The sequence below is a fragment of the Moschus berezovskii genome, chromosome 4, assembly GCF_049115385.1.
Source record: "Moschus berezovskii isolate FMDL1 chromosome 4, NW_MosBer_1.0, whole genome shotgun sequence".
NCBI classification, from domain to species: Eukaryota; Metazoa; Chordata; class Mammalia; order Artiodactyla; family Moschidae; genus Moschus; species Moschus berezovskii.
Window position 1 is genome coordinate 102,870,208 of NC_142463.1, and position 25,802 is coordinate 102,896,009.

General features: G+C 46.5%; 2 protein-coding genes across 2 annotated transcripts in view; both read right to left on the reverse strand.

Moving 5' to 3' along the window:
• Window positions 1-20,678, reverse strand: part of LOC148778144 (NBPF family member NBPF4-like) — a 62,448-nt gene extending 41,770 nt beyond the window's left edge. The window contains exon 1 of the mRNA XM_088836015.1: window positions 20,380-20,678. Within this exon, the coding sequence (XP_088692141.1) occupies window positions 20,380-20,678 (299 nt within the window). The remainder of the gene's footprint in view (window positions 1-20,379) is intronic.
• Window positions 1-25,802, reverse strand: part of LOC129556737 (myomegalin-like) — a 631,881-nt gene that overhangs the window by 524,050 nt on the left and 82,029 nt on the right.

Here is a 25,802-nt window from a genome sequence, read left to right on the forward strand (position 1 = left end):
GGGCTTTTAAAAGGAGGCCAGCCAGTCCAGCTCAGAGAAGTGGAGGAAGGAGGGCTTCGGGGCAACAGAGAAGCCAGCTCTCCTCTCCTCTTCAGCTCCAGGCAGGACCCTCATCTCTACCTTGACCTCAGCACTACCTCCTTTCAGCTCTGCTTCCTCAGAGATGAAACAAATTCCCTCTCCCAGCTTCCCCTGGTTGGGAAAAGAAAATCACAGGGAAGGGCTCTGATTGGCCCAACACAGGTAACTATGACACATTCTGGACCAATCACAGCAGCTGGGGGATGAGACACCATTCCAGGGGACACATGAACCTGTGTGGTCAGGAGAACAGATGTGATGAGGGCGGGATTGCCAAGAGGTAGGGAGCCACCTTGCTTGTACCCTGCCTGCTCGCGGGGATGGGCCACCTACTGTGTGCCTGGCCCTGGCACATCAGCTCACATGCTGTCTCTTCAGTCATCATAACTCTCCATCACTGTCTGTGGGTGGGTGGGTGGGGCGGCCGGGGTGGCGGAGGGGAGGTGCTGGGCTTCCTACAGCCCCTTCTCCTCCTGAGGCGTAGAGGTGTTCTCTGCCACCAAATAAGTACCCAGATGGGCTTGGCCCTGTGCAGTGGCATCTTCTACAAAGTCTGTGGACAAGGGGACCTTTTTCATGGGGCTTACGAATGGAGACCACTTGGTGCTATCCTCGAGTTGAACCCCCATCACTCAAGGCCAAGCAAAGCATTACCAAATGGTGCCTAAATTCATCCAAGATGAGGTGCCTTCATCTTAGGGATTATCTTCATTAGCACTTCATTGGATTCATTAAATTATTCAAACCCTAGAAAGATAAGACTCATAGAGATTAATACAATAATGATAGCTGAATACTATCAATGGCTTATTAGGTAGCAGACCCTGGGCTGAGTCTTTGATGCTCATCATCTTTTTGAATCCTCACAGTAACCATATAGGGTGGTAGTATAGATAGTTATCATTATCACAGTTTTGTAAATGAGGAAACAGAATAGTTGAGTAATTTGCCGAGGCCACACAGCAGTGAGTGTTAGTATTGTTTCCATCTTGGTTTACTGTGTCTTGACTTGCAGAAGCAGTACCAGAATAGGGACTGTGTTCACTGGGTTTCATGGGGGGACATTGCTGGCTCTCTCCTTCAAGCTCTACTGTCTCCACTGTATGTGGCAAATCTCCCATCAGACCACCTGTTGGACCACTTAGATTCTTGCCTGGGTAGATGTTCAGTTATTCGCTGCTGGGGCACCAAGAAGGGACCGTGTGACTTGGCCATCTTTGCTAGGAAGGAATCCTATCAAGATAAAGAAAAATGCCCAGACCACACTGTTGAACCCCTGGATCCAGCCAGATCTGAAGGTAGTAGCCACCCTTGGACTTTGTTGTGTGACAGTGAATTCTTTTGTTTGAATAGGCAAGTTTGAGTTGTGTTTCTGTTTTTTTGTAATCGCAAGTCTTGGCTGTTGTAAGACTCAAGCATCCTACAGATGCTGTTCTGTACATGTGTTATCCTTTTAAGAATTCACAAGTTTGTGACTCAAACATCATTACATTTAATGTATAATGAAGAAAGTGAGACTTTCAGAGGTCAAGTTACCTGTGCAGTCACTCGGATATAAAATGGCAGAGGTACAGCTTGCAGAGAGTTATTGATCCTCCAAGGATTAAAATTCTTAAGAATTTTCCCAATTCTTAAGAATGTAGGATGGTGGAAAGGAGGAAAAAGTAGAGAGGAGAGGGAGGGGAGGGCGGAAGTAAGAGAGAGAAACAGAGAAAGCACTCTGTTAGCTTTTTTGAACTGAGGCATTTAAAATCTTTTGGCAGCAAGTTATGATGGTGTGTTTCTAAGGCTTAGGAATTTTATCCTGCTATTTGTTCTTCAAATAAAAGAACCAGAGTCACTGACTTAGTTTAAACCAACTCCAAAGACTGCAGAGTTGACTCCTGATTAAAAACTTGTCTTTATTGGTCGGAGAGAAGAAGAGCAGATATGACTTCCCTGAATGTGTTGCATCTTGCAAATTTGATTTTCATTTGTAGCACTTGAGAATGTCGATGATTGGAAACATGAAACTTGGTTATTGCCAAGTTAGAAATAGTAACTGAATATTCACTCTGCCATCTACCGTGCCTGTATGATAAAAAATAAATTGGAGGAAGTGTAAACATGACATTATAGGTGATTCTAGAATCATTAGTCTTGCAGTTTTTGTTGCTCCATACTAGGGAATCTGGGCCTTCTCCGGAGGCGCTAGTGGTAAAGAACCTGCCTTTTCATGCAAGAGACTTAAGAAACAGAGATTTGATCCCTGGGTAGGGAAGATTCCCTGGAGGAGGAAATGCAACCCACTCCAGTATTCTTCCTTGGAGAATCCCATGGACAGAGGGGCCTGGTGGGCTACAATCCATAGCATTGCAAAGAGTTGGACAAGACTGAAGAGATTTAGCATGACACAGCACAATTGGGAGACCGTGGGCTAATTCTCAACTATACTGGGCTCCTAGATTAATGGACTCTCTAGATGATAGGAGATGAACCCTGACTATTCATTGGAAGAACCGATGCTGAAGCGCCAATACTTTGGCCACCTGATGTGACACAACTTAGTGACTGAACAGCAATATATGTGTCTGGGCCAGAGATCCAAAAGTCAATAAGACCAGTTAGGTCTAGTTGCAGGAATAATCACACTGCAATCTGATGTCTGCAAAGAGAAGCTTGCATCATGTGCCCGGGCCCGGGGAGCAGGGGGTGGGGAGGCTGCTGGTGACACTTGACAGAGACCTGCAGTCCAGAGGAAGGACACTTCTGGTGAGATGCGGAAGAGACTTCTGGGTACCAGGCCTGGAGTCAGGAGAGGGCCGGAAACTGGCCCTTGAGGTAATTACGCCTGATATGAAAGCATTTGGACAGCTGGCACTGCGTCATCCCGCTAGCACGGAGGAAGTCAGGCACTGACGCCCCGGTGCGGGCCGGGGAGTTTGAGGTGGGCAGCCCCGCTCACAGGACACAGTCAGTCGCAGAGCTTCGGGGAGTCAGGCACCAGGGTCTCCCTTTTACAGACAGGAAGACCGAGACTGCGCAGGCGCGGGGCCGGGAGCGCGCGGCGACCAGGAGCGCAGCGCGGGGGCCAGGGCGAGCGCAGGGACGCCTCTCTGGAGCCATCCTGGGCAGCGAGGCAGCTACTTTCTTCTCAAGGCACCAAAGCAAACTAAGGAATTCAATTATTTAAAGGTTGTTTTTGGTTCCTTATCAAAACACGAGTTGAAATCTCTGTTGGCAGAGTTTGGCTCGAAGGCAGCTATAGTTCATCAGTTCCGATCACTGGACATGAATCCAGGGACCCCCTGAAAAGGCTGGGTGTAGCCATAGACCCTGGTTGGGGAGGGGGAGAGCATATCTAAAAATACTGGCATTTGCTAATTAGAAATTTTTTAAAATCTTATTATTAACATCTCTTTTGAATTCAACATTCAAATAATTGTACTTACTGCTTGAGGAACATTTTGCTGAAGAATGAAATAAAATGTGGATGCAGGAACATTTTATGAAAGCATGACCATTAAATTGCCTCAGATTATGTGCCAATTATTTTCATTTCTATGTTATTAAGAATTTAGGGATAAAATAAAAAATAATTTAAGCTAAATTCCCAAAAGTTGTTTCCAAAATGAGTCTTGTAAGTTTTATGTTGGTAAACGTGTATTTTGCGGCATCTATTAGATCATCTTGATTTCTGGGACATCACTGAGAAGCATCGCATGTTTTGAAATGACGGGCGTTTAACACTTCTGTGCGTTGAGAGCCAGCTCATCTTTCTTCCTTTTCCCTGCTCTCTTGTCTTTGTGCAGGTTTTTCATCGAACCCAGAGGAACAGGAACACAGAACCTGTTTCTACCACCCTCTGGGCATTTCCTTCTCTTTCCTAGTGCCCACTTTTTCTTCTCTGCACCATGATGTCATCTGTCAAAACCCTAAAGAGTTTCTCACTTGGCTTTCTAATGCTGAGCATCAGTGCTTTGTTTTTCGCAGCAACACCAGTATCAGAGAACAATTCATGACGTCCACGTACTTGTGCCATTTTTGAAATATTTTCTGTCACTGAGCATCTTCGAGGCAGAATGACAAAAGTGCACACACGGACCTTTTCATGAGAAACTCCGGAACTAAAATCAGCTTTTAATAAGTGCTTTCTGGTAGTCATCTTTAAGGAGCTAATTTTTCAAGCTGAGAGAGAGACAGAAATAGAGAGATTTCTAAGTTTCCTCTTCAGGTAACTAATAAGGAAAATTGATAATTTAATAAATTTACTTTGGCACATTTTAAACCATATCTGGACTTCCCTGGTGGCTCAGATGGTAAAGAATCAGCCTGCAATGCAGGAAACCCAAATTCAATCCTTGGGTTGGGATGATCCCCTGGAGAAGGGAATGGCTACCCACTCCAGTATTCTTGCCTGGAGAATGCCATGGTTCTGGTATAAAATCAACCTCCCTTTGGTTAGCAGCAGAGGTATTTTCATTTGGGGTATTGGATTATTTTTGATTTCTACTTATTATACCATATTATGAAATCTATTTCAACTTTTATGGACATCCCTGCTTCCTCCAGGGGCTTTTTTAGGCATTTGGTTTATTGGGGAAGAGTCATTTATTCCCGGCAACGGTGCCCACGGTGCTGGCACATTACAAGAAAAGAAAATAATCCACAAAATTCAAGTTCTTATTGCGGAATAGTATCAACCTTCATGATTCTCTTAAAATAATGAAAAATGTTAGAATATGACATCCCAGGGAAGGCCAGAAGATTCTTGCGTATCTAATCAAAATGTTATCATCCCAGAAACATAGTTGTAATATGACCTTTGTCGGCTGCCTCATAGTGAAGAAATCCTTTCAAAACGGCAAAAGTTTTCAACGAAGCATCACGGGCTGGAAGAAATCCTCCAGAAGAAATTGCATTTTCAACAAGAGAGCTTCAAACAGCCAAGGCTGCACTCGGGAGATCCCCAGGACCCTCTTGCCATTGTCTTAAACCGTCAAAGTTTGACTCGTTTTGGATTTTTGAACAATTCAGAAAAGATACTTTCATAAACAGCTTCATCAATGACAGCATATCTAATTCCTTGGCTTCTGAACACTGAGCTGAGTACAGCACAGGGCCGATGGAGAATTTCTCCCAAAGCCATAAAGCAATCTAGGAGGTAAGCTGCCAAGCTGTTGACACAGGGAATGGAAATGGAAATTCTCCAGGAGTCTCCCAGACGCTCCTCCTCCACTCTGCTGGCCTGATACTCGGTGATTGGTGCTGTATATCTTGATGTTAGTATCCCATTTCAGAAATGTTCTGACATTATCTATTTGGAAGTTTGAAAAATAATATAAAACCCCCAGTGTATTTGAGGCCACATTGCAACACAGCAATCATAATACCCATCTCCACTGATGCAAGATGCAGGCTTGAACCCAATTCCAATCACTGCATTTCTAAGTCGATGGGAAACTGAAAATCTTTTTGTGGCTACCAAGGTTAGAAGAGCCTGGCTCTCTCCTTCCTGAATATTACCGTATCCCTGTCCTCAGCCCTTCCCAGTGTTCAGCAAGCAGGGGGCTTGGGTTGTAGCATATGTATGAAGGGACAAATAATCAGGAAAGATGCTTTGGGAGAAATGTTTGAGATAGCAGAACTGAGAGAAAATGAACCAATGAGGATTTGAAAAATGCAATGTAGTAGAGGTTTATGCACTAAAAATGACTGCACCTCTCTGAAAGAGACAAGAAATAAAATGGCTGGGATTTGTTTACTTCTTGAAAGACTCAGGCTCAGTTCATAAACGCAGAGCTCACTGAACCCTAAGTGACCTTCACATTACTATCGTGTGTTGTTGTTCAGTCGCTCAGGTGTGTCAGAGTTCTGACTCTCTGCGAGCCCATGGACTGCAGCACACCAGGCTTCCCTGTCCTTCACTGTCTCCTGGAGTTCGCTCAGACTCAAGCCCGTTGAGTTGGTGATGCCATGCAACCATCTCATCCTCTGCCGTCCCCTTCTCCTCCTGCCCTGAATTTTTCCCAGCATCAAGGTCTTTTCCAATGAGTTGGCTCTTCACATTGGTGGCTGAAGTATTGGAACTTCAGCATCAGTCCTTCCAGTGAATATTCAGGACTGATTTCCTTTAGGATTGACTGGTTCAATCTCCTTGCAGCCCAAGAACTCTCAAGAGTCTCCTCCAGCACCATGATTTGAAACCATCAACTCTTTGGTGCTCAGGCACATCAGAAGTAGCAATAAATAGTAAGAATTAACTGTTTATATAAAAGAACAAAAAGATGGATATGGTCATTTTCATTTTTAGACAACATTGAAAACATAATTTCTAACAGAAATCCCCTTCTTTCCTGTCCTGATACTGTTGTGGTTTCTTTCTAAATAAATATATGAAGAAGTACCAGGTCTGTCCTTTTCTCCAGCCCTACCACCAGGGCCTTCATCTAAATCTGAACCATCTCCTCCTTGGATGACTACAGGAGGCACTACCTGGTCTCTGCTACCAATTTCCCTTTCATAACCCAGGTGATGTGCCCAAGGTCAATCTGATGAAATCTCAGTGTAGCCAAGGATCCAGGCCCTGTCCAAACTTACCTTTGATTTCCTCGGCAAGTTTACCACCCAAGCATCCTCAGAGGACTCAGAGCTCCAGCCAAACCCTAAAGCAAGACAACCCACTCCTGTGATGGTGTCTGTCCTTCCCTATTCTGACTTGAGTGGGAATGGGGCTGTGTCTTCTGAAAGTGCAAGACTGTGATTGTTCATCATGTGTCCTTGACAGCTGGAATAGTGTCTGATGCTTGAGGGGCTTCATAAACATCTGATGGACAAACAAACAAATGAGCAAATGAACCCAGGAACCAATAATTCTACTGAAGAGCAAGAAATCTGAATCCATGTGTTGAGATGGTCTCAGAAGGCTTTCTGGGGCTTCCCAGGTGGCACTAGTGGTAAAGAACCTGCCTACCAATGCAAGAAATGTAAGAGACGAGGGTTTGATCCCTGGGTTGGGAAGATTCCCTGTAGGAGGGCATGGCGACCCACTCCAGTATTCTTGCCTGGAGAATCCCATGGACAGAGGAGCCTGATGGCCTACAGTCCATAAAGTTGCAAAGAGTCGGATATGACTGAAGCAGCTTAGCACTCATGCATGCAGAGGGCTTCCTGATGGAGTCAGGACTTAGAATGGAGCAAAGAGGAAATTAAGCTGGGATCAGGGAGCTCTAGAGAGGGGAAAATCTATCCAGAATGGAAGTGGGAAGGTGGGGAAGGGGCACGTGCAGGGATCAGGCAGTCAAACAAGCACTGGGCGTGATGCAGTGCTTGGTGGGGGCCAGGGGGAGCCCGCGGAGGGCCTTGAGAGGGAGGAGGAGACGGGAGGTAAGCCTCTGGTTTCTGGCTGGGCCCCCTTATATCTCACTTAGGACAGGACTGATTCTTCAAATCCCAGGGGACATGGACAGTAGCCAGCTCATTCCCATAGGCAAGGGGAACCTTCAGGAAAAGACCTCCAAAATGCGTGCGTACTAAGTCACTTCAGTCATATCCAACCCTGTGCGACCCCATAGACAGCAGTCCATCAGGCTCCTCTGTCCCTGGGATTTTCCAGGCAAGAATATTGGAGTTGGTTGCCATTTCCTTCTCCCCAAGAACAGCTAGTGTTTAAAAACTTTTTTTTCTTATCAAGTCTATGGGGGAAATATGGATACAACAGCTGTAGTAAAACAGTGATGATCGGCCCTAATTTATTTTTATATTAAAAAAGTTTCATTATGAAATCAGGACTCGATCTGAAAATGGCAGCTCCATCAGGCAGTGGGAGGCTCGTTTATTGGAGCTGGTGTCTGCTGTCACTGAGACGCCTGTCAGGCCAACACAGATGAAGAGCTGCTGTTTAGGAGAGAATGTCTTAGGAAGACAGTGTCACAGAAACATGCCCTCCACCTCTGGGTCCTGTGTTTTGACTTCCTCTCATTCTTCTTAGGGCTTACCAGGTGGCTCAGTGGTAAAGAATCCGCCTGCCAATGAAGGAGACCGGGGTTCGATCCCTGGGTCCAGAAGATCCCCTGGAGAAGGAAATGGCAACCCACTCCAGGATTCTTGCCTGGAGAATCCCATGGACAGAGGAGCCTGGCAGGCCATAGTCCATAGTGTCGCAAAAAGTCAGACACGACTTAGTGACTGAAAAACAACAAATTATTCTCAAACTGGGCAAACTTATTAATACGAAGACTGTAGTTCGTTCAGAGTCCATAATCAGAAACCACTACTTTCAGAAAGAATCCATGGACAATCTTTCCCAACCATAAAATCATTTCCATTCTCCAACCAGCAAGTTTTCAAATAGTTTTTGTAGATGCACAAAAATGCAAAGCAAATCTATTTTTTAAAAAAGATGTTGGGATGAAAATGAGGAAAATCAGATCGGGAGACGAGAACACAGCCTGTCAGCTCCCCGCTGGCCTCCGCAGCAGCCCCACTTTCATCATTAAACTACACTTCTCCCCATAAACTCTGAATCATTCTCACCTTCCCAGGAGTCTGTAAGCCAGACAATTGTTAAGGGGAGCAACTGATAATATTCCTGCAAAATTGCACAGTTGAAAGTCAAATAGCAATGATTTTGCTCTGCCAGCCTGACACCACCTTGACCACGACGATAAAAATCCCTGGGCAATGAGCGTGTAGAGCTCAGACCATGATGGTGGCGCAAGCAACTCTTTGCTTTAAAACATGTAAAGCATGTCCTTTGAGGACATGCCTCTTTTTCTCCATCAAGATTTTAACATTACGAGAACTGGGAAATTAATGCTAACAACCAAATAAAACCCCCACTTGTTACAATTATGCTGTGTGTGTATATATGTATGTGTGTATCTTTACATATGTATAACTGGACCATGAGACTTCCGAGGTTGAGAAGCTCCAAGACATGCAGTCAGCAAGCTGGAGACCCCCAAGAGCGAATGGTGTGTAGTTCCAGCCTGAATCTCAGTCTGAAGGCAGAAGAACAGTGCCCAGCCTGAAAGACAGGCAGGCAGAAGGAGGACTTCTCATTTCTCAGCATTTCTGGTTTTTTAAATTAATTTTTATTGGAGTATAACTGCTTTATCATGTTGTGTTAATTTCTACTGTACAGCACTGAATCAGCCATCAGTTCAGTTCAGTTACTCAGTCATGTCGGACTCTTCGCGACCCCATGGACTGCAGCACACCAGGCCTCTCTGTCCATCACCAACTCCTGGAGCTGCTCAAACGCATGTCCATCGAGTCGGTGATGCCATCCAACCATCTTATCCTCTGTCGTCCCCTTCTCCTCCCGCCCTCAATCTTTCCCATCATCAGGGTCTTTTCCAATGAGTCAGTTCTTCACATCATGTGGCCAGAGTATTAGAGTTTCAGCTTCAGTATCAGTCCTTCCAATAAACATTCAGTACTGATTTCCTTTAGTATTGACTGGTTGGATCTCCTTGCAGTCCAAGGGACTCTCAAAAGTCTTCTCCAACACCACAGTTCAATGCTTCAAAAAAGCATCAATTCTTTGGTGCTCAGCTTTCTTTATAGTGCAACTCTCACATCCATACATGGCCACTGGAACAACCATAGCTTTGACTAGACAGATTTTTGTCAGCAAAGTAATATCTCTGCTTTTTAATATGCTGTCATGTTTGATCATAGCTTTTCTTACAAGGAGCAAGTGTATTTTAATTTCATGGCTGCGGTGATCATCTGCAGTGATTTTGGAGCCCCCCAAAATTAAGTCTACCACTGTTTCCACTGTTTCCCCATCTATTTGCCATGAAGTTATGGGACCAGATGCCATGATCTTGGTTTTTTGAATGTTGAGCTTTAAGCCAACATTTTCACTCTCCTCTTTCACTTTCATCAAGAGGCTCTGTAGTTCTTCTTTGCTTTCTGCCATAAGGGTGGTGTCATCTGGTATCTGGGGTTATGGATATTTCTCCTGGCAATCTTGATTCCTCCTTGTGCTTGACCCAGCCCACATTTCTCATGATGTACTCTGCATACACGTTAAATAAGCAGGGTGACAATATACAACCTTGACGAAATCCTTTCCTTGTATGGAACCAGTCTATTGTTCCATGTCCAGTTCCAACTGTTGCTTCTTGACCTGCATACAGATTTTTCAGAGGGCTGGTAAGGTGGTCTGGTACTCCCATCTCTTTAAGGAATTTCCCACAGTTTGTTGTGATCCACACAGTCAAAAGCCTTGGTGTAGAAAATACAGCAGAAGTAGATGCTTTCCTAGAGCTCTCTTGCTTTTTCAAAGATCCAACGGATGTTTGCAATTTGATCTCTGGTTCCTCTGTCTTTTCTAAATCCAGCTTGAATGTCTGGAATTTCACAGCTCATGTACTGTTGAAGCCTGGCTTGAAGAATTTTGAGCATTACTTTTCTAGTATGTGAAATAAGTGCAATTGTGCAGTAGTTTGAACATTTTTTGGCATTGCTTTTCTTTGGGATTGGAATGAAAACCGACCTTTTCCAATCCTGTGGCCACTGCTGAGTTTTCCAAATTTGCTGGCATATTGAGTGCAGGACTTTCACAGCATCGTGTTTTAGGATTTGAAATAGCTCAACTGGAATTCCATCACCTCCACTAGCTTTGCAGTGATGCTTCTTAAGGCCTATTTGACTTCACATTCCACAATGTCTGCCTCTAGGTGAGTGATCATACCATCGTGGTTATCTGGGTCATTAAGATCTTTTTTGTGTAGTTCTTCTGGGTATTCTTGCAACGGTCTTCTTAATATCTTCCACTTGTCTAGGTCCATACCATTTCTGTCCTTTATTGTGCCCATCTTCGAGTGAAATGTTCCCTTGGTATCACTAGTTTTCTTGAAGAGATCTCTAGTCTTTCCCATTTTATTGTTTTCCTCTCTTTCTTTGCATTGATCACTTTCCTATCTCTCCTTTCTATTCTTGGGAACTCTGCATTCAGACGGGTATATCTTTCCTTTTCTCTTTTTCCTTTTGCTTCCCTTCTTTTCTCAGCTATTTGTAAGGCCTCCTCAGACAACTATTTTGTCTTTTTGCATTTCTTTTTCCTGGGGATGGTCTTGATCCCTGTCTCCTGTACAATGTCACGAACCTCTGTCCATAGTTCTTTAGGCACTCTGTCTATGAGATCTAGTCCCCTAAATCTATTTCTCACTTCCACTGTATAATTGTAAGGGATTTGATTTAGGTCATACCTGGATGGTCTAGTGGTTTTCTCTACTTTCTTCAGTTTAAGTCTGAATTTGGCAATAAGGTGTTCATGATCTGAGCCACAGTCAGCTTTTGGTCTTGTTTTTGCTGACTGTATAGAGCTTCTCCATTTTTGGCTGCAAAGAATATACTCAATCTGATTTTGGTATTGACCATCTGGTGATGTCCGTGTATAGAGTCTTCTCTTGTGTTGTTGGAAGAGGGTGTTGGCTATGACCAGTGTGTTCTCTTGGCAAAACTCTTGTTAGCTTTTGCCCTGCTTCATTCTGTAATCCAAGGCCAAATTTACCTGTTACTCCAGGTGTTTCTTGACTTCCTACTTTTGCATTCCAGTTCCCTATAATGAAAAGTATATCTTTTTGGGGTGTTAGTTTGAGAAGGTCTTGTAGGTCTTCATAGAACCATTCAACTTCAGCTTCTTCAGCATTACTGGTTGGGACAGACTTGGATTACTGTGATATTGAATGGTTTGCCTTGGAAATGAACAGAGATCATCTGTTGTTTTAGAGACTGCACCCAAGTACTTCATTTCGTACTCTTTTGTTGACCATGAGGCTACTTCATTTTTTCTAAGGAATTCTTGCCCACAGTAGTTGATGTCATGCTCATCTGAGTCACCCACTGCAGTCCATTTTAGTTCACTGATTTCTAAAATGTCGATGTTCACTCTTGCCCTCTCCTGTTTGACCACTTCCAATATAACTTGATTCATGAAACTAACATTCCAGGTTCCTATGCAATATTGCTCTTACAGCATTGGACTTTGCTTCCATCACCAGTCACATTCACAGCTGGGCATTGCTTTCACTTTGGCTCCATCTCTTCATTCTTCCTGGACTTATTTCTCCACTGATCTCCAGGAGCATATTGGTCACCTACTGATCTGGGGAGTTCATCTTTCAGTGTCATATCTTTTTGCCTTTTCGTACTGTTTGTGGGATTCTCAAGGCAAGAATACTGAAGTGGTTTGCCATTCCCTTCTCCAGTGGGCCACTTTTTGTCAGAACTCTCCACCATGACCTATCTGTCTTGGGTGGCCCTACATGGCATGGCTCATAGTTTCATTGAGCTAGATAAGGTTGTGGTCCATGTGATTAGATTGGTTAGTTTTCTGTGATTGTGGTTTTCATTCTGTCTGCCCTCTGATGGATAAGGATGAGAGGCTTATGGAATCTTCTTGTAGGGAGAGACTTACTGTGGGGGAAACTGGGCCTTGTTCTGATGGGTGGGGCCATGCTCAGTAAATCTTTAATCCAATTTGTTCCCTCTCTGTTCTTTGACCTGAGACCAAGCTATCTTGGAGGTAATGAAGACAATGGTGGCTTCCTTCAAAAGGTCCCATGCAGGCACTGCCAGGCTCAGTGCCCCCGACCCTGAAGCAGGCCACCCAGAGCCACACCTCCACTGGAGATCCCTGAATACTCACGGGCAAGTCTGGGTCAGTCTCCTGTGGGGTCACTGCTCCTTTCTCCTGGGTCCTGGTACACACAAAGTTTTGTCTGTGCCCTCCAAGAGTCTGTTTCCCCAGTCCTGTGTAAGTTCTGTAATCAAATCCCACTGGCCTCCAAAGTCAAATTCCCTAGAGGTTCTCAGTCTCTTTGCCAGATCTCCAGGTTGGAAAGATGGTTTTAGGTCCTAGAACCTTCTTAACAGTGCAAGAATTTATTTGGTATAACTGTTCTGCAGTTTGTGGGTCGTCTGCTCGACGGCTCTATGGTGGGGTTAACGGCGACCTCCTCCAAGAGGCCTTATGCCACACCCAGAGCCCCTGCCCCTGCGGCAGGCCACTGCTGACCCGTTCCTCTGCAGGAGACACTCGAACACTCAAAGGCAGGTCTGGCTCAGTCTCTGCGGGGTCTCCTGGTGCACATAAGTTTTTGTTTGAGCTTCAAAGCATCTCTGACAGGTATGGGGTTTGATTCTAAATGTGATTTCTCCTCTCCTACCGTCTTACTGGGGCTTCTCCTTTGCCCTTGGATGTGGGAAAAATGGATTCATTTCTATTCAATATGACAGAGTAGAAGGACATGCACTCAATCCCTCCTGTGTGAATCAGCCATACGTATACACATATCCCCTCCCTTTTGGATTTCCTTCCCATTCAGGTCACCACAGTGGATTAAGTAGAGTTCCCTGTGCTATACAGTAGATTCTCACTAGTTATCCACTTAAACATAGTATTAATAGTTCATATGTCTGTCCCAATCTCCCAATTCTTCCCATTGTCTCTTTTCTTCCATATTATCCATATATTTCTTCTCTACATCTGTGTGTCTATTTCTACTTTGCAAATAAGATCATCTATGTTATTTTTCTAGAAGCCACATATATGTGTTAATACATGAAATTTATTTTTCTCTTTCTGATTTACGTTACTCTGTATGATAATCTCTAGGCCCATCCATGTCTCTAAAAAGTGACCCAATTTCATTCCTTTTTCTGGCTGAGTAGTATTTCATTGCATGTATGTACCATGTCCTCTAGCCATTCCTCTGTTGATGGACATATTGTCTTCAGTCTTTTGATAGGTTGGATGTGTCCCACCCAGACTACAGAGGACCATCTGCTGATTCAAATGTTGATCTCCTCCAGAAACACCTTCCCAGCCACACCCAGGATAACATTTAACCAAAGATCTGGAACCCTGTGGCCCAGTCAGGTGGACATATTAACCTTCACACGCTGGTATCAGACAAATGTATTGGCTATTTTAATCCACTCCTCCATCATCAGTAACTCAGACCACACAACTTGAGACCCTGTGTGGAAACCCAGTTCTTGGACTATTTCTCAAAGAGTTCCCATAGATCTACAGATGGCACAAGTATACTCACTGACACGCCCCAGAGAGTAAAGGAAGGCAGGTGCTTTCCTTGCATCCACATGTGCTTAGTCGTTCAGTCATGTCTGACTGTGACCCCATGGACTGCAGCCCGCCAGGCTCCTCTGTCCATGGGGATTCTCCAGGCAAGAAGACCGGAATGGGTTGCCATGCCCTCCTCCAGCATATCTTCCCAACCCAGGGAGTGAACCCAGGTCTCCCGCACGGTAGGCAGATTCTTTACCATCTGAGCCACCAGGGAAGCCCTGCATCCACATGGTCTGAAATTAAGAGCGACTGTTCAGTATTCAATGTGTGGAGCATGAACCTCTTAGGAAGTATTGGCTGAGCTCCTTGCTATTTCTGAGCGAGAGCCAGCCTCTCCTGATCAGCGCCCTTGTCCTCCTCTCCCACGTCCTTCTGTTCCTCCTTCCTCACTTTCTCCTACAGTCTGAGGACCCACTTTGGGCCGCTGATGATGAGAGCAGACTTGAGAGGAGCCAGGAGTGGGAAGACCCTCCCTTGTTCCTTGTCTGGGTCCTTCATCCCTTCCTTCGTCATTCATTCTGCAAAGTCATCTGTCACGTGGCTGGTAAGGAGCTGACGGCAGATCTGAAGCCTGGAGGTGGCACAAGGGAGTGAGGGTTAGGATTACTTGACACAAATGTTGAACTAAGAAGAGGGTGGGGTAAAGGAAGACAGGCAAGGTGTGTGAAGCCCATTGGCCAGGGAGGAGGAAGTTAAGCAAGAGACAGTGACCCAGGAGCCCAGCTGGAGGAGCAACCTAAGGACAGACAGTCACCATGGTGAGTGAGACAAGCTTAGAACAGCAGGGAGGAAACATCTTGTGTTCTTTGAATACATGCAGCCCGTGGCACCATGGGCTGCTCTGTGCTGGACCGACCACCATCCCACTGCAGACCTGTGGGAACCAGCCAGGCCCAAGAAATGGGGCATCACCAGTTCCTCCGTCTCTTGGTCCCTCATCTTGTCTCCAATTCTTTTAAAAACATCTCTTTTTTATCTTAAAGTTTTTGGTAAAATATGCATAACATAAAATTTCCCATATTACCCATGGTTAAGTGTCCTGTTCGGTGGTATTTATTAGTGTATATTACCATGCACAACATCTCCACCCTCCACCTCCAGAACTCTTTCTATTTTGCAGAACTGAAGCCCTGTCCCAGTTTAACAAAACCTCCCCCGCAACCCCCGCTGTCCTCAGCCCTCTGCAGTCACCATTCTGCTGTCTGTCTCTGCGAGGTGGGCTAACCCGAAGCGTAGGTTTCCCCTGATGTCTGAAAGCGGAGCACTCCGACGAAACCTGTCAGAAGCCGAAATGGTAGAAAGAGAAGGCACAGTGACCCCAGGACCCATCTTGCTAAGGGATGCACAAAACAAACGGAGAGAGAGCACAGATGCTCAGACACACTGTCTGCACCTCTAGCGACTGGGTGCCGAGATACCGAGTGTGCTCCCGGGGAAGGAGGCTGGTGGGGGCTCCCTCACTGCTCACCGTGTGCCGCCTCTGCAATGGCTGCTGCAAAGAAATGGGGAGTCCCGTTCTCACTCTTTTCATGACAGTGATGTCTTTCGATTCGCAGGAATACGTACTAACGCAGGTCTTGCAGCAAAGCAAAGTCATAATGTGGACTTCCGAAAAGTGGGTGACACTGTATTTCATTCGAGTAGAATCATCCAGTACTTGTCCGATAGTAAGTGACATTTCACTTCCTGTAATGTCTTTGAGATTCAGCCATGTTGTAGCCTGTGAAACCTTGTGTCAGAATTTCCTTCATGTTTCAGTTCAGTTCAGTTCAGTCGCTCAGTCGTGTCCGAATCTCCACAACCCTATGAATCGCAGCACGCCAGCCCTCCCTGTCCATCACCAACTCCCAGAGTTCACTCAGACTCATGTCCACAGAGTCGGTGATGCCATCCAGCCATCTCATTCTCTGTCGTCCTCTTCTCCTCCCGCCCCAACCTTTCCCAGCATCAGAGTCTTTTCCAGTGAGTCAACTCGTCGCATGAGGTGGCCAAAGTATTGCAGTTTCAGCTTTAACATCAGTCCTTCCAATGAACACCCAGGATTGATCTCCTTTAGAATGGACTGGTTGGATCTCCTTGCAGTAAGGCTGAATAATATTCCATTGTGTGGATTTGCCACATTTTGTTTATTCATTTGTCTGCTGACAGACATTGTTCCCACTTTTTGGTTACTGTGAATAATGCTTTCATGAACTTGTGTGTAGCAACCTCTCTTTGAGTCACTGCTTTCAGTTTTTTGGGGTATATATCCAAGAGTGGAATTGTTTCAATGTATAGTAATTCTATTTTTAATATTTGGAACAGTCATCTTACCATTTTTCATAGCTGCTGCACTATTTTACATTCCTATGAACAATGACCAAGTAAATTTCTCCACATTCTTTCCGATATTTGTACAGTCAGTCAGTTCAGTCACTCTGTTGTGTCCGACTCTTTGTGACCACGTTAGGTTTCCCTGTCCATCATCAACTCCCGGAGCTTGCTCAAACTCATGTCCATTGAATCAGTGATGTCATCCAACTATCTCATCCTCTGTTTTCCCCTTCTCCTCCTGCCTTCAATCTTTCCTAGCATCAAGGTGTTTTCCAGTGAGTCAGTTCTTCTCATCAGGTGGCCAAACTATTGGAGTTTCAGCTTTAGCATCAGTCCTTCCAATAAACATTCACTACTGATTTCCTTTAGGATGGACTGGTTGGACCTCCTTGCAGTCCAAGGGACTCTCAAGAGTCTTCTCCAGCACCACAGTTCAAAAGCATCCATTCTTCGGCGATCAGCTTTCTTCACAGTCCAACTCTCACATCCATACATGACCACTGGAAAAACCATAGCCTTGACTAGACGGACCTCTGTTGGCAAAGTAATGTCTCTGCTTTTTAATATACTATCTAGGTTGGTCATAACTTTCCTTCCAAGGAGTAAGCGTCTTTTAATTTCCTGGCTGCAGTCAGCATCTGCAGTGATTTTGGAGCCCAAAAAAATAAAGTCTGACACTGCTTCCACTGTTTCCCCATCTATTTCCCATGAAGTGATGGGACCAGATGCCATGATCTTTGTTTTCTCAATGTTGAGCTTCAAGCCAAGCTTTTCACTCTCCTCTTTCACTTTCATCAAGAGGTTTTTGAGTTCCTCTTCACTTTCTGCCATAAGGCTGGTGTCATCTGCATATCTGAGGTTATTGATATTTCTCCCAGCAATCTTGATTCCAGCTTGTGCTTCTTCCAGCCCAGCGTTCCTCATGATGTACTCTGCATATAAGTTAAATAAGCAGGGTGACAATATATGGCCTTGACGTACTCCGTTCCCTATTTGGAACCAGTCTGTTGTTCCATGTCCACTGTCACTCTGTTTATTTGACTTCTGTGCAGAGCACATCTTGAGAAATGCCAGGCTGGATGAATTACAAGCTGGAATCAAGATTCCCAGGAGAAATAACAACCTCAGATACAGATGTTATCACTCGAATGGCAGAAAGTGAAGAGGAACTAAAGAGCCTCTTAATGAAGCTGAAAGAGGAGAGTGAAAAAGCTGGCTTAAAACTCAACATTTGAAAAACAAAGATCATGGCATCTGGTCCCATCACTTCATGGCCAATAAAAGGGTAAAAGTGGAAGCAGTGGGTGTTATTTTCTTGGCCTCTAAAGTCACTGTGGATGGTGACCGCAGCCATGGAATTAAAAGAGTCTTCCTCCTTAGAAAGAATGCCGTAACAAACCTGGACAATGTGTTAAAAAGCAGAGACATCACTTTGCTGACGAAAGTCTGTTTAGTCAAAGCTATGGTTTTTCCGGTAGTCATGCACAGATGTGAGAGTTGGATCATAAAGAAGGCTTAACACCAAAGAACTGATGCTTTTGAATTGTGGTGTTGGAGAAGACTCTTGAGAGACCCTTAGAGATCAAACCAGTGAGAAGACAAACTAGTCAATCCTAAAGGAAATCAACCCTGAAAATGCACTGGAAGGACTGATGCTGAAGTGCCAATACTTTGGCCACTTGATTCAAAAAGCAAAGTCATGGGAAAAGACCCTGATTCTGGGAAAGATTGAAGGCAGGAGGAGAAAGGGGAAACAGAGGATTAGATGGTTGAATAACATCAGAGACTCAATGAACATATGTTTGAGCAAACGCCAGCAGATAGTGCAAGACAGAGGCGCCTGGCATGCCGCAGTCCATGAGGTTGCCAAGAGCTGTGCACAACTTAGTGACTGAACAACAAGTCCAATGGACTCCAACAATCCGAGGAGCAGAGAATCCTATCTTCAGAGAGGATTTGAAGCCCAGCTTGAAGAAAGCTGATCGCCGAAGAACTGATCCTTTTGAACTGTGGTGTTGGAGAAGACTCGTGAGAGTCCCTTGGACTGCAAGGAGATCCAACCAGTCCATTCTAAAGGAGATCAGTCCTGGGTGTTCATTGGAAGGACTGATGCTAAAGCTGAAGCTCCAATAGTTTGGCCACCTCATGCAAAGAGTTGACTCACTGGAAAAGACTGTGATGCTGGGAGGGATTGGGGGCAGGAGGAGAAGGGGACAGAGAATGAGATGGCTGGATGGCATCACCGACTCGATGGGGGTGAGTTTGAGTGAACTCTGGGAGTTGGTGATGGACAGGGAGGCCCGGCGTGCTGCAGTCCATGCGGTCGCAAAGAGTCAGACACGACTGAGCAACTGAACTGAACTGAACTAAACCAGGACATACTGTTTAAAAGCATTTCCATTTTATTTAGGGTTCAGATATACCTGGTATCCTGCATTTCCTCTGGCTTCCCAGCACAGGAGTGAGCAGAGCCATGCCCTGTACTGTGAGCAGAGCTGGAGCAGGAGGGGGGCCAGCCCTGAGAGAGGGTCAGCGGGCTGCACAGCGAGGAGGCGGCCTCAGGGGCTCCAGGGGCCTCGGTCCATCCCGGGGGCAACTACCCTGGGACTGTGGCAGCTGGGGACTGCCCATTCCTTGCTCTGCTTGCTCAAGGAGTGGGCATCCGCCTGCTGGGTCTGCCATCTGCCGGGACTGGTGGATGAGTCAGCCCACGTGCGTCACCAGGACCCCCAGCTCTGGGGCAGAGGCAGGCCTGTCCCAGCCCGGGTCATGCCACCTGCCCTGCCCAGTGCCCGGGACGGGGCCAGGGTCCACAGGCTGAGGGGCTGTACCTGCATACACAGCCCAAAGGAGCCACGTGGAGCCCTGTCCCCAGGGGGCCCCTTCGTCCCCGTGACAGCGCGGTCCAGCCGGCGGTGTACTCCCCTCTTCTCCTCTCCTTTATTCACGTCAGTTCAGTCGCTCAGTCATGTCCGACTCTTTGCGACCCCATGGACTGCAGCACGCCAGGCCTCCCTGTCCATCACCAGCTCCCGGAGTCCCCCCAAAGCCATGTCCATTGAGTCGGTGATGCCATCCAACCATCTCATCTTCTGTTGTCCCCTTCTCCTCCTGCTCTCAATCTTTCCCAGCATCAGGGTCTTTTCATATGAGTCAGCTTCTTTATTAACTTGTATTAAATTCTGTGTGGCCAATGACGTTAGCTTAAGAAACAAAGATTGATTGTATGGTGCCTTTGCCTCTCCTTTGAGGAGTGTAACTACAGCATTAAGTCAAAACGAAACTGTCGGCAGAGGGGATGAGTCAGCATGTCGTAAGGCTCTAAGCCAGTTTAGATGCCTTTGCAAATTACACAGAACTGGTCTGGGCTGCTGCTTCCCGAGGGTGGTCGCATTTTTTCAGAAGCACCGATGTTACACTGATATCACGTGACACAGAACAAGACCTTGCCCTGTCTTCACTGGACTTCCTGGAGTTCCTCTCACCTTGGGGATGTGACTCAGCCCAGGCAGGGAGGCGAGGGTGGCTGCAGTGTCTGTACGAGTCTCTCATAGCCCGGAGGTGGCTCTTTTCTTGCTCTCCCTGTCTCCATCGTGGGCACGAGTCTAAGACAGATGAGCAGAAGCCCTGTTCCATGTTGTTAAATGATGTCCCCCGTCCAGCCTTCCGCGCCCCCCTGCACTCCCCATCGCGGCCCTTTATGGCCTGTGCGCCGGCGCCCGTGGTCCAGGCAGACAGCATCGCGGCTGGACGCCGCCAGGGCCCGGCTCTCCTGTCCTGGAGGCCCCGCTCGGGTCGGGAAATGTGGCTCACAGGAATAAATTACTGTGCCTTACGCGCCCCCAACACTGCGGAAGGGCCGAGACTCTTCCTAGGTGTGGTTGGAATGCTTCCACAACCCTGGAGCGCTGTGGGGTCCGGGCTGCGGGTCCTCCTCCGGGAGGCGGTGACATGATGACTGAACGGCCCCGCCGCGTGAGCAGGAGCAGGACGCTAGGAGGGCGGCGCACAGACACGCGCGGCAGGAGCGCTCCCGGGGAAACACGGGCCCGCCGAGAGGGAGGAGACGCCTCCGGGTGGTGAGAGGAGCTGGACCTGTTTCCAGGGGCCGCAGGGTGACGCGGTCACGAGCCCCAGGCCCCCAACTCACCTCTGGCTGCTCCGGCTGGGCCTCCGCACTGCTGCCTGCACTTGCCATTCCCAGCCGTGGGTCCAGGGCCACGCCCGTCCCTTCCTTCCCCGCCCCCGCCAGCACCGCTGAGCCCCGGGGCCAGAGCTCAGCCCGTCCACACTGCAGTCATGGAGAGTAGCTGTTCATTTCCAAGATTTTAGTTTTAGGCAGTTTCAGGTTGACAGAAGTCTGGGTGGAAAGTGCAGAGAGGTATCCCCCATTCCCTCTCTCTCCCTCACTCCTCAGCTTCCCCTCTTATTAACTATCTTGACCTTGGGAAGTTCATTCCTTAGAGTTGAGGACCCAATATTGATACATTATTATTATTCAGTTCAGTCCCTCAGTCGTGACCGACTCTTTGTGACCCCATGAATCACAGCACGCCAGGCCTCCCTGTCCATCACCAACTCCCGGAGTTCACTCAAACTCATGTCCATCGAGTTGGTGATGCCATCCATCCATCTCATTCTCGGTCGTCCCCGTTTCCTCCCGCCCCCAATCCCTCCCAGCATCAGACTCTTTTCCCGTGAGTCAACTCGTCGCATGAGGTGGCCAAAGTACTGGAGTTTCAGCTTTAGCATCAGTCCTTCCAATGAACACCCAGGATTGATCTCCTTTAGAATGGACTGGTTGGATCTCCTTGCAGTCCAAGGGACTCTCAAGAGTCTTCTCTAGCACCACAGTTCAAAAGCATCAATTCTTCGGCGATCAGCTTTCTTCACAGTCCAACTCTCACATCCATACATGACCACTGGAAAAACCATAGCCTTGACTAGATGGACCTCTGTTGGCAAAGTAATGTCTCTGCTTTTTAATATACTATCTAGGTTGGTCATAACTTTCCTTCCAAGGAGCAAGCATCTTTCAATTTCATGGCTGCAATCAGCATCCGCAGTGATTTTGGAGCCCAAAAAAATAAAGTCTGACACTGCTTCCACTGTTTTTCCATCTACTTCCCATGAAGTGATGGGACCAGATGCCATGATCTTTGTTTTCTGAATGTTGAGCTTCAAGCCAACCTTTTCACTCTCTTCTTTCACTTTCATCAAGAGGCTTTTGAGTTCCTCTTCACTTTCTGCCATAAGGGTGGTATCATCTGCATATCGGAGGTTATTGATATTTCTCCCGGGAATCTTGATTCCAGCTTGTGCTTCTTCCAGCCCAGCGTTCCTCATGATGTACTCTGCATAGAAGTTAAATAAGCAGGGTGACAATATACAACCTTGACGCACTCCTTTTCCTATTTGGAACCAGTCTGTTGTTCCATGTCCAGTTCTAACTGTAGCTTCCTGACCTGCAAGCAGGTTTCTCAAGAGGCAGGTCAGGTGGTCTGGTATTCCCATCTCTTTCAGAATTTTCCACAGTTTATTGTGATTCACACCGTCAAAAGCTTTGGCATAGTCAATGAAGCAGAAATATATGTTTTTTTGGAACTCTCTTGCTTTCTCCATGATCCAGCGGATGTTGGCAATTTGATCTCTGGTGCCTCTGCCTTTTCTAAAACCTGCTTGAACATCTGGAAGTTCTTTAGCTTGGGCTTCCCAGGTGGCGATCATCATAAAGAACTCACCAGCAATGCAGGAAACTTGGGTTCAATCTCTGGGTCGGGAAGGTCCCCTGGAGGAAGGCATGGCAACCCACTCCAGTATTCTTGCCCGGAGAATCCCATAGACAGAGGAGCCTGGCAGGCTGCAGTCCATGGGGTCGCAAAGAGTCAAACACGACTGAAGCGACTGAGCACGCACACAGTTTAGCTGCGGGCTTCCTCTTGTGCTGTGCGTTCTATTTGTTGTTGTGTTCAGTTGCTCAGTGGTGTCTGACTCTTTGCGACCCCATGGACTGCAGCACGCCAGGCTCTTCTGTCCTACACTATCCCCTGGAATTTGCTCAAATTCACATCCGTTGAGTCGGTGATGCTATCTAACCATAAGTTTTTCCAAATATGTGACTTCCTGTCACTCATCTCAGGGTCACACAGGCTAGTCTCACTGCCCTCAGGACCCTCTGTACTGTTTAGTCCCTCTCCCCTGCCAGCTCCTGGTCTTCTACCGTCTCTCCTGTTTTGCCTTTCCCAGAATGTCAGAGTTGGCATCGTGCAGTATGCAGACTTTTCAACTGCCTTCTTTCACTAAGCAACATGTGTTTAAGCTTCCTCCACGTCTCTGTGTAGCTCGACGGCTCAGTTCTTTTAATCGCTGGATAATATTCCTTTGTCTGGATACACCGTCATCTGTTTATCTGAAGGAGCTATTTTAGTGTTTATTTTAACATGAGGTGACTGAGCCTGATGTTGGGTAAGCTTTAGATCACACCGTTTTGGGGCTATATCAACAGGATTTGAGCCCAACCCAAGGTGTTTGATGCCAAATGCTGCACGACGCTGTTCTCCATCTGGAATGGGGAGTCTGAGCCACCGTTGTCCTTTACTTTCTGCACCCGAGGTGGGAATCATTCCATGGTCATTGGTGTGGCTCTTAACGTTGCTTTCCCAAGTGAGACCAGGCATCCTGGGACTCTGGGCCAGACTGGTCCTTGGCGTGGAGGTGGTGCGGGGCGTGTCTGGTGTGGCCAGGAGATGCTTGCCTGAGAGAGGACCACCCTGCAGTCCCCAGGGCCCACGTCACCCCCAAACACGTGTGCAGCAGTGGCATGTCACAGGGACAGAAACATTTCCTCCTGCTGAAGACGGGGATGAAGCATTTAAAACATGATATCTAACCCTTCCCTTTGGAGAAGGCAATGGCAAGCCACTCCAGTTCTCTTGCCTAGAAAATCCCATGGATGGAGGAACCTGGTAGGCTGCAGTCCGTGGGGTCACTAAGGGTCAGACACGACTGAGTGACTTAACTTTCACTTTTCACTTTCACACATTGGAGAAGGAAATGGCAACCCACTCCAGTGTTCTTGCCTGGAGAATCCCAGGGACGGGGGAGCCTGGTGGGCTTCCATCTATGGGGTCACACAGAGTCGGACACGACTGAAGTGACTTAGCAGCAGCAGTAGCAGCAACCCTTCCCTTTCCCTTCAAAAGCCTCTGGAATCATCTTGCAAAACCTTCTCTCCCCCTTTGTCCTAAGGTCTGGGTGCGAACAGCTTCCTTTGGGAGGCCGTGGCAGGGTCTTAGATTTCACCATCGAGAAAGCCCCGAAGATTTTTGGAAGCAAGCCTCCGATTAGACTGATCTCCTCTGCACCACGGCTGCCCTCCTGCGTCCTCGCTAAGCCACAGGGAGAATCTGCATGTTGGCTAAGCTAGTTGCGGATGTCTTGCCGTGTGCATTTCTGCTTGCTTGGTGCAGCCACCCAGATTTAGCTATTGAAGTTTCCCTCATAAATCAGACACTCTGAACATCCTAATCATCTCCCTCCACTTTGTCTGTAGCTCTCTGCCCTCCAAGAAATAAATTACCCGCAATTACTTAAAGTTAGTAATTGAATTTATTTTAGTGGTAGAGAGAAAATTTATCCATTTTGCTAGTAATTTGTAGTCATTTTTAGTAATTGTTAGTAATTTTCTAGTAAATACTAATTAAATGTTTCACTAAGTAAAAGAAGTACAGACTAATGTATTCACTAAGCATTAGTATTTCCAATTTATCTTTATACCAACAAGTGATTTAGGTTGAGTTGACAGGATCCAGTAGAATTATTCTCATTGTGTTAAGCTTAAAAAAAAAAAAAAGCCACAGCAGCGAAGAATTAGAGAGTGTGTGCCCAGGGGTCTGCAGTGTTGTTACAGATGGGTAAACTGAGGCAGGGGACGACCAAGATGCTTGTCCAGGATCAGTTGCACAGTCGGTGGAAGGAGAGAGGCCCTGGACTTCAGACTTCCTGTCTCGGAATCTTACATTTGGCTCCATGCAATCTCCCAGAGGACGGCACGGAAAAAGACAAAAGCACTCCAGAATAAAGGTGTCAGCTCCCACAGGCGTGGCTGGTGTGGCCCAACCACAGAGGCGTTCTCAGCTCAAGTGACCCCCAAGACCTTGACTACGATGCTGATTGATCCCTGCCTAGGTCAAAAGAGCTTTATTTGGGGCCATTCTGAAGATGTGCTAATTTTGCAGGTGGATCTGCCAATAAGATTTCATAGATGGACAGCAGAAGAAGTTATTTCACCAAATGAATCTATTAACACTTGTTAGGTGACCAGTGCTTACTTTTTAAGCAGTAAGTTACTTTGTTTTTTGAACGTTATTCTCAGGGACTACTCCATGTGGGGGGCATCACATTTATTATATGGCACCAGAATCATTCCTTGTCTATTTTTCCAGCCAGACCTTCAAATCATGTTTGTTGGGTGGAAGAGAGAAGTGGTGATATTCCCCAGGACACGTTCCTAGTTAGAAAATAATAGCTCTCTAGAATTAATTAACTAATGGGAGTTGATGCAGTGAACAAACATTGACGACAAACTCTACAGAGGTGTTTGCTTCCCACGAATGTTGTGAGGAGCCTGCAGACCCCCTGGCTTCCATTTCCTGACCAGTAAAGTCCTGGAGAAGATGCTTGAGAGTCCTGTGGACTGCAAGGAGATCAAACCAGTCAATCCAAAAGGAAATCAACCCTGAATATTCATTGGAAGGACTGACGCTGCAGCTGAAGTTCTCATACTTAGGCCATCTGAAGCGAAGGGCTGACTCATTGGAAAAGACCCTGATGCTGGGAAAGAATGGACGCAAAAGGAGAAGAAGGCGGCAGAGGATGAGACGGTTGGATGGCATCACTGACTCAATGGAGATGAGTTTGAGCAAACTGCGGGAGATGGTGATGGACAGGGAAGCCTGGTGTGCTGCAGTCCATGGGATGCGGAGCCGGACACGACTCAGTGACTGAACAACAATGACAGAAAGTGAGGGGCTAGTCTGTGAGGCCCGATGGCGCGCTCTCTCCAGCTTTTGTCTTTTTAATGGAGAAGCAACAATTCAAAGATGTTTTTATGTTGACTTCAAATGTAATACTTGGTCATGAAGAATATTGTGAGACCTGAAAAAAAATGACACTGAAATCATCCACTGTTCCTAAGTGTGATTTCTCTATCAGTACATTTTCTCAGAGACTCGTGTTTCCCTGTAGGTTTGTGTTTCAGTAGTAATCAATCAGAAGATAAAACTTCAATTTTTTTATTTTTCCTTAGACAGGAGGCCTAAAT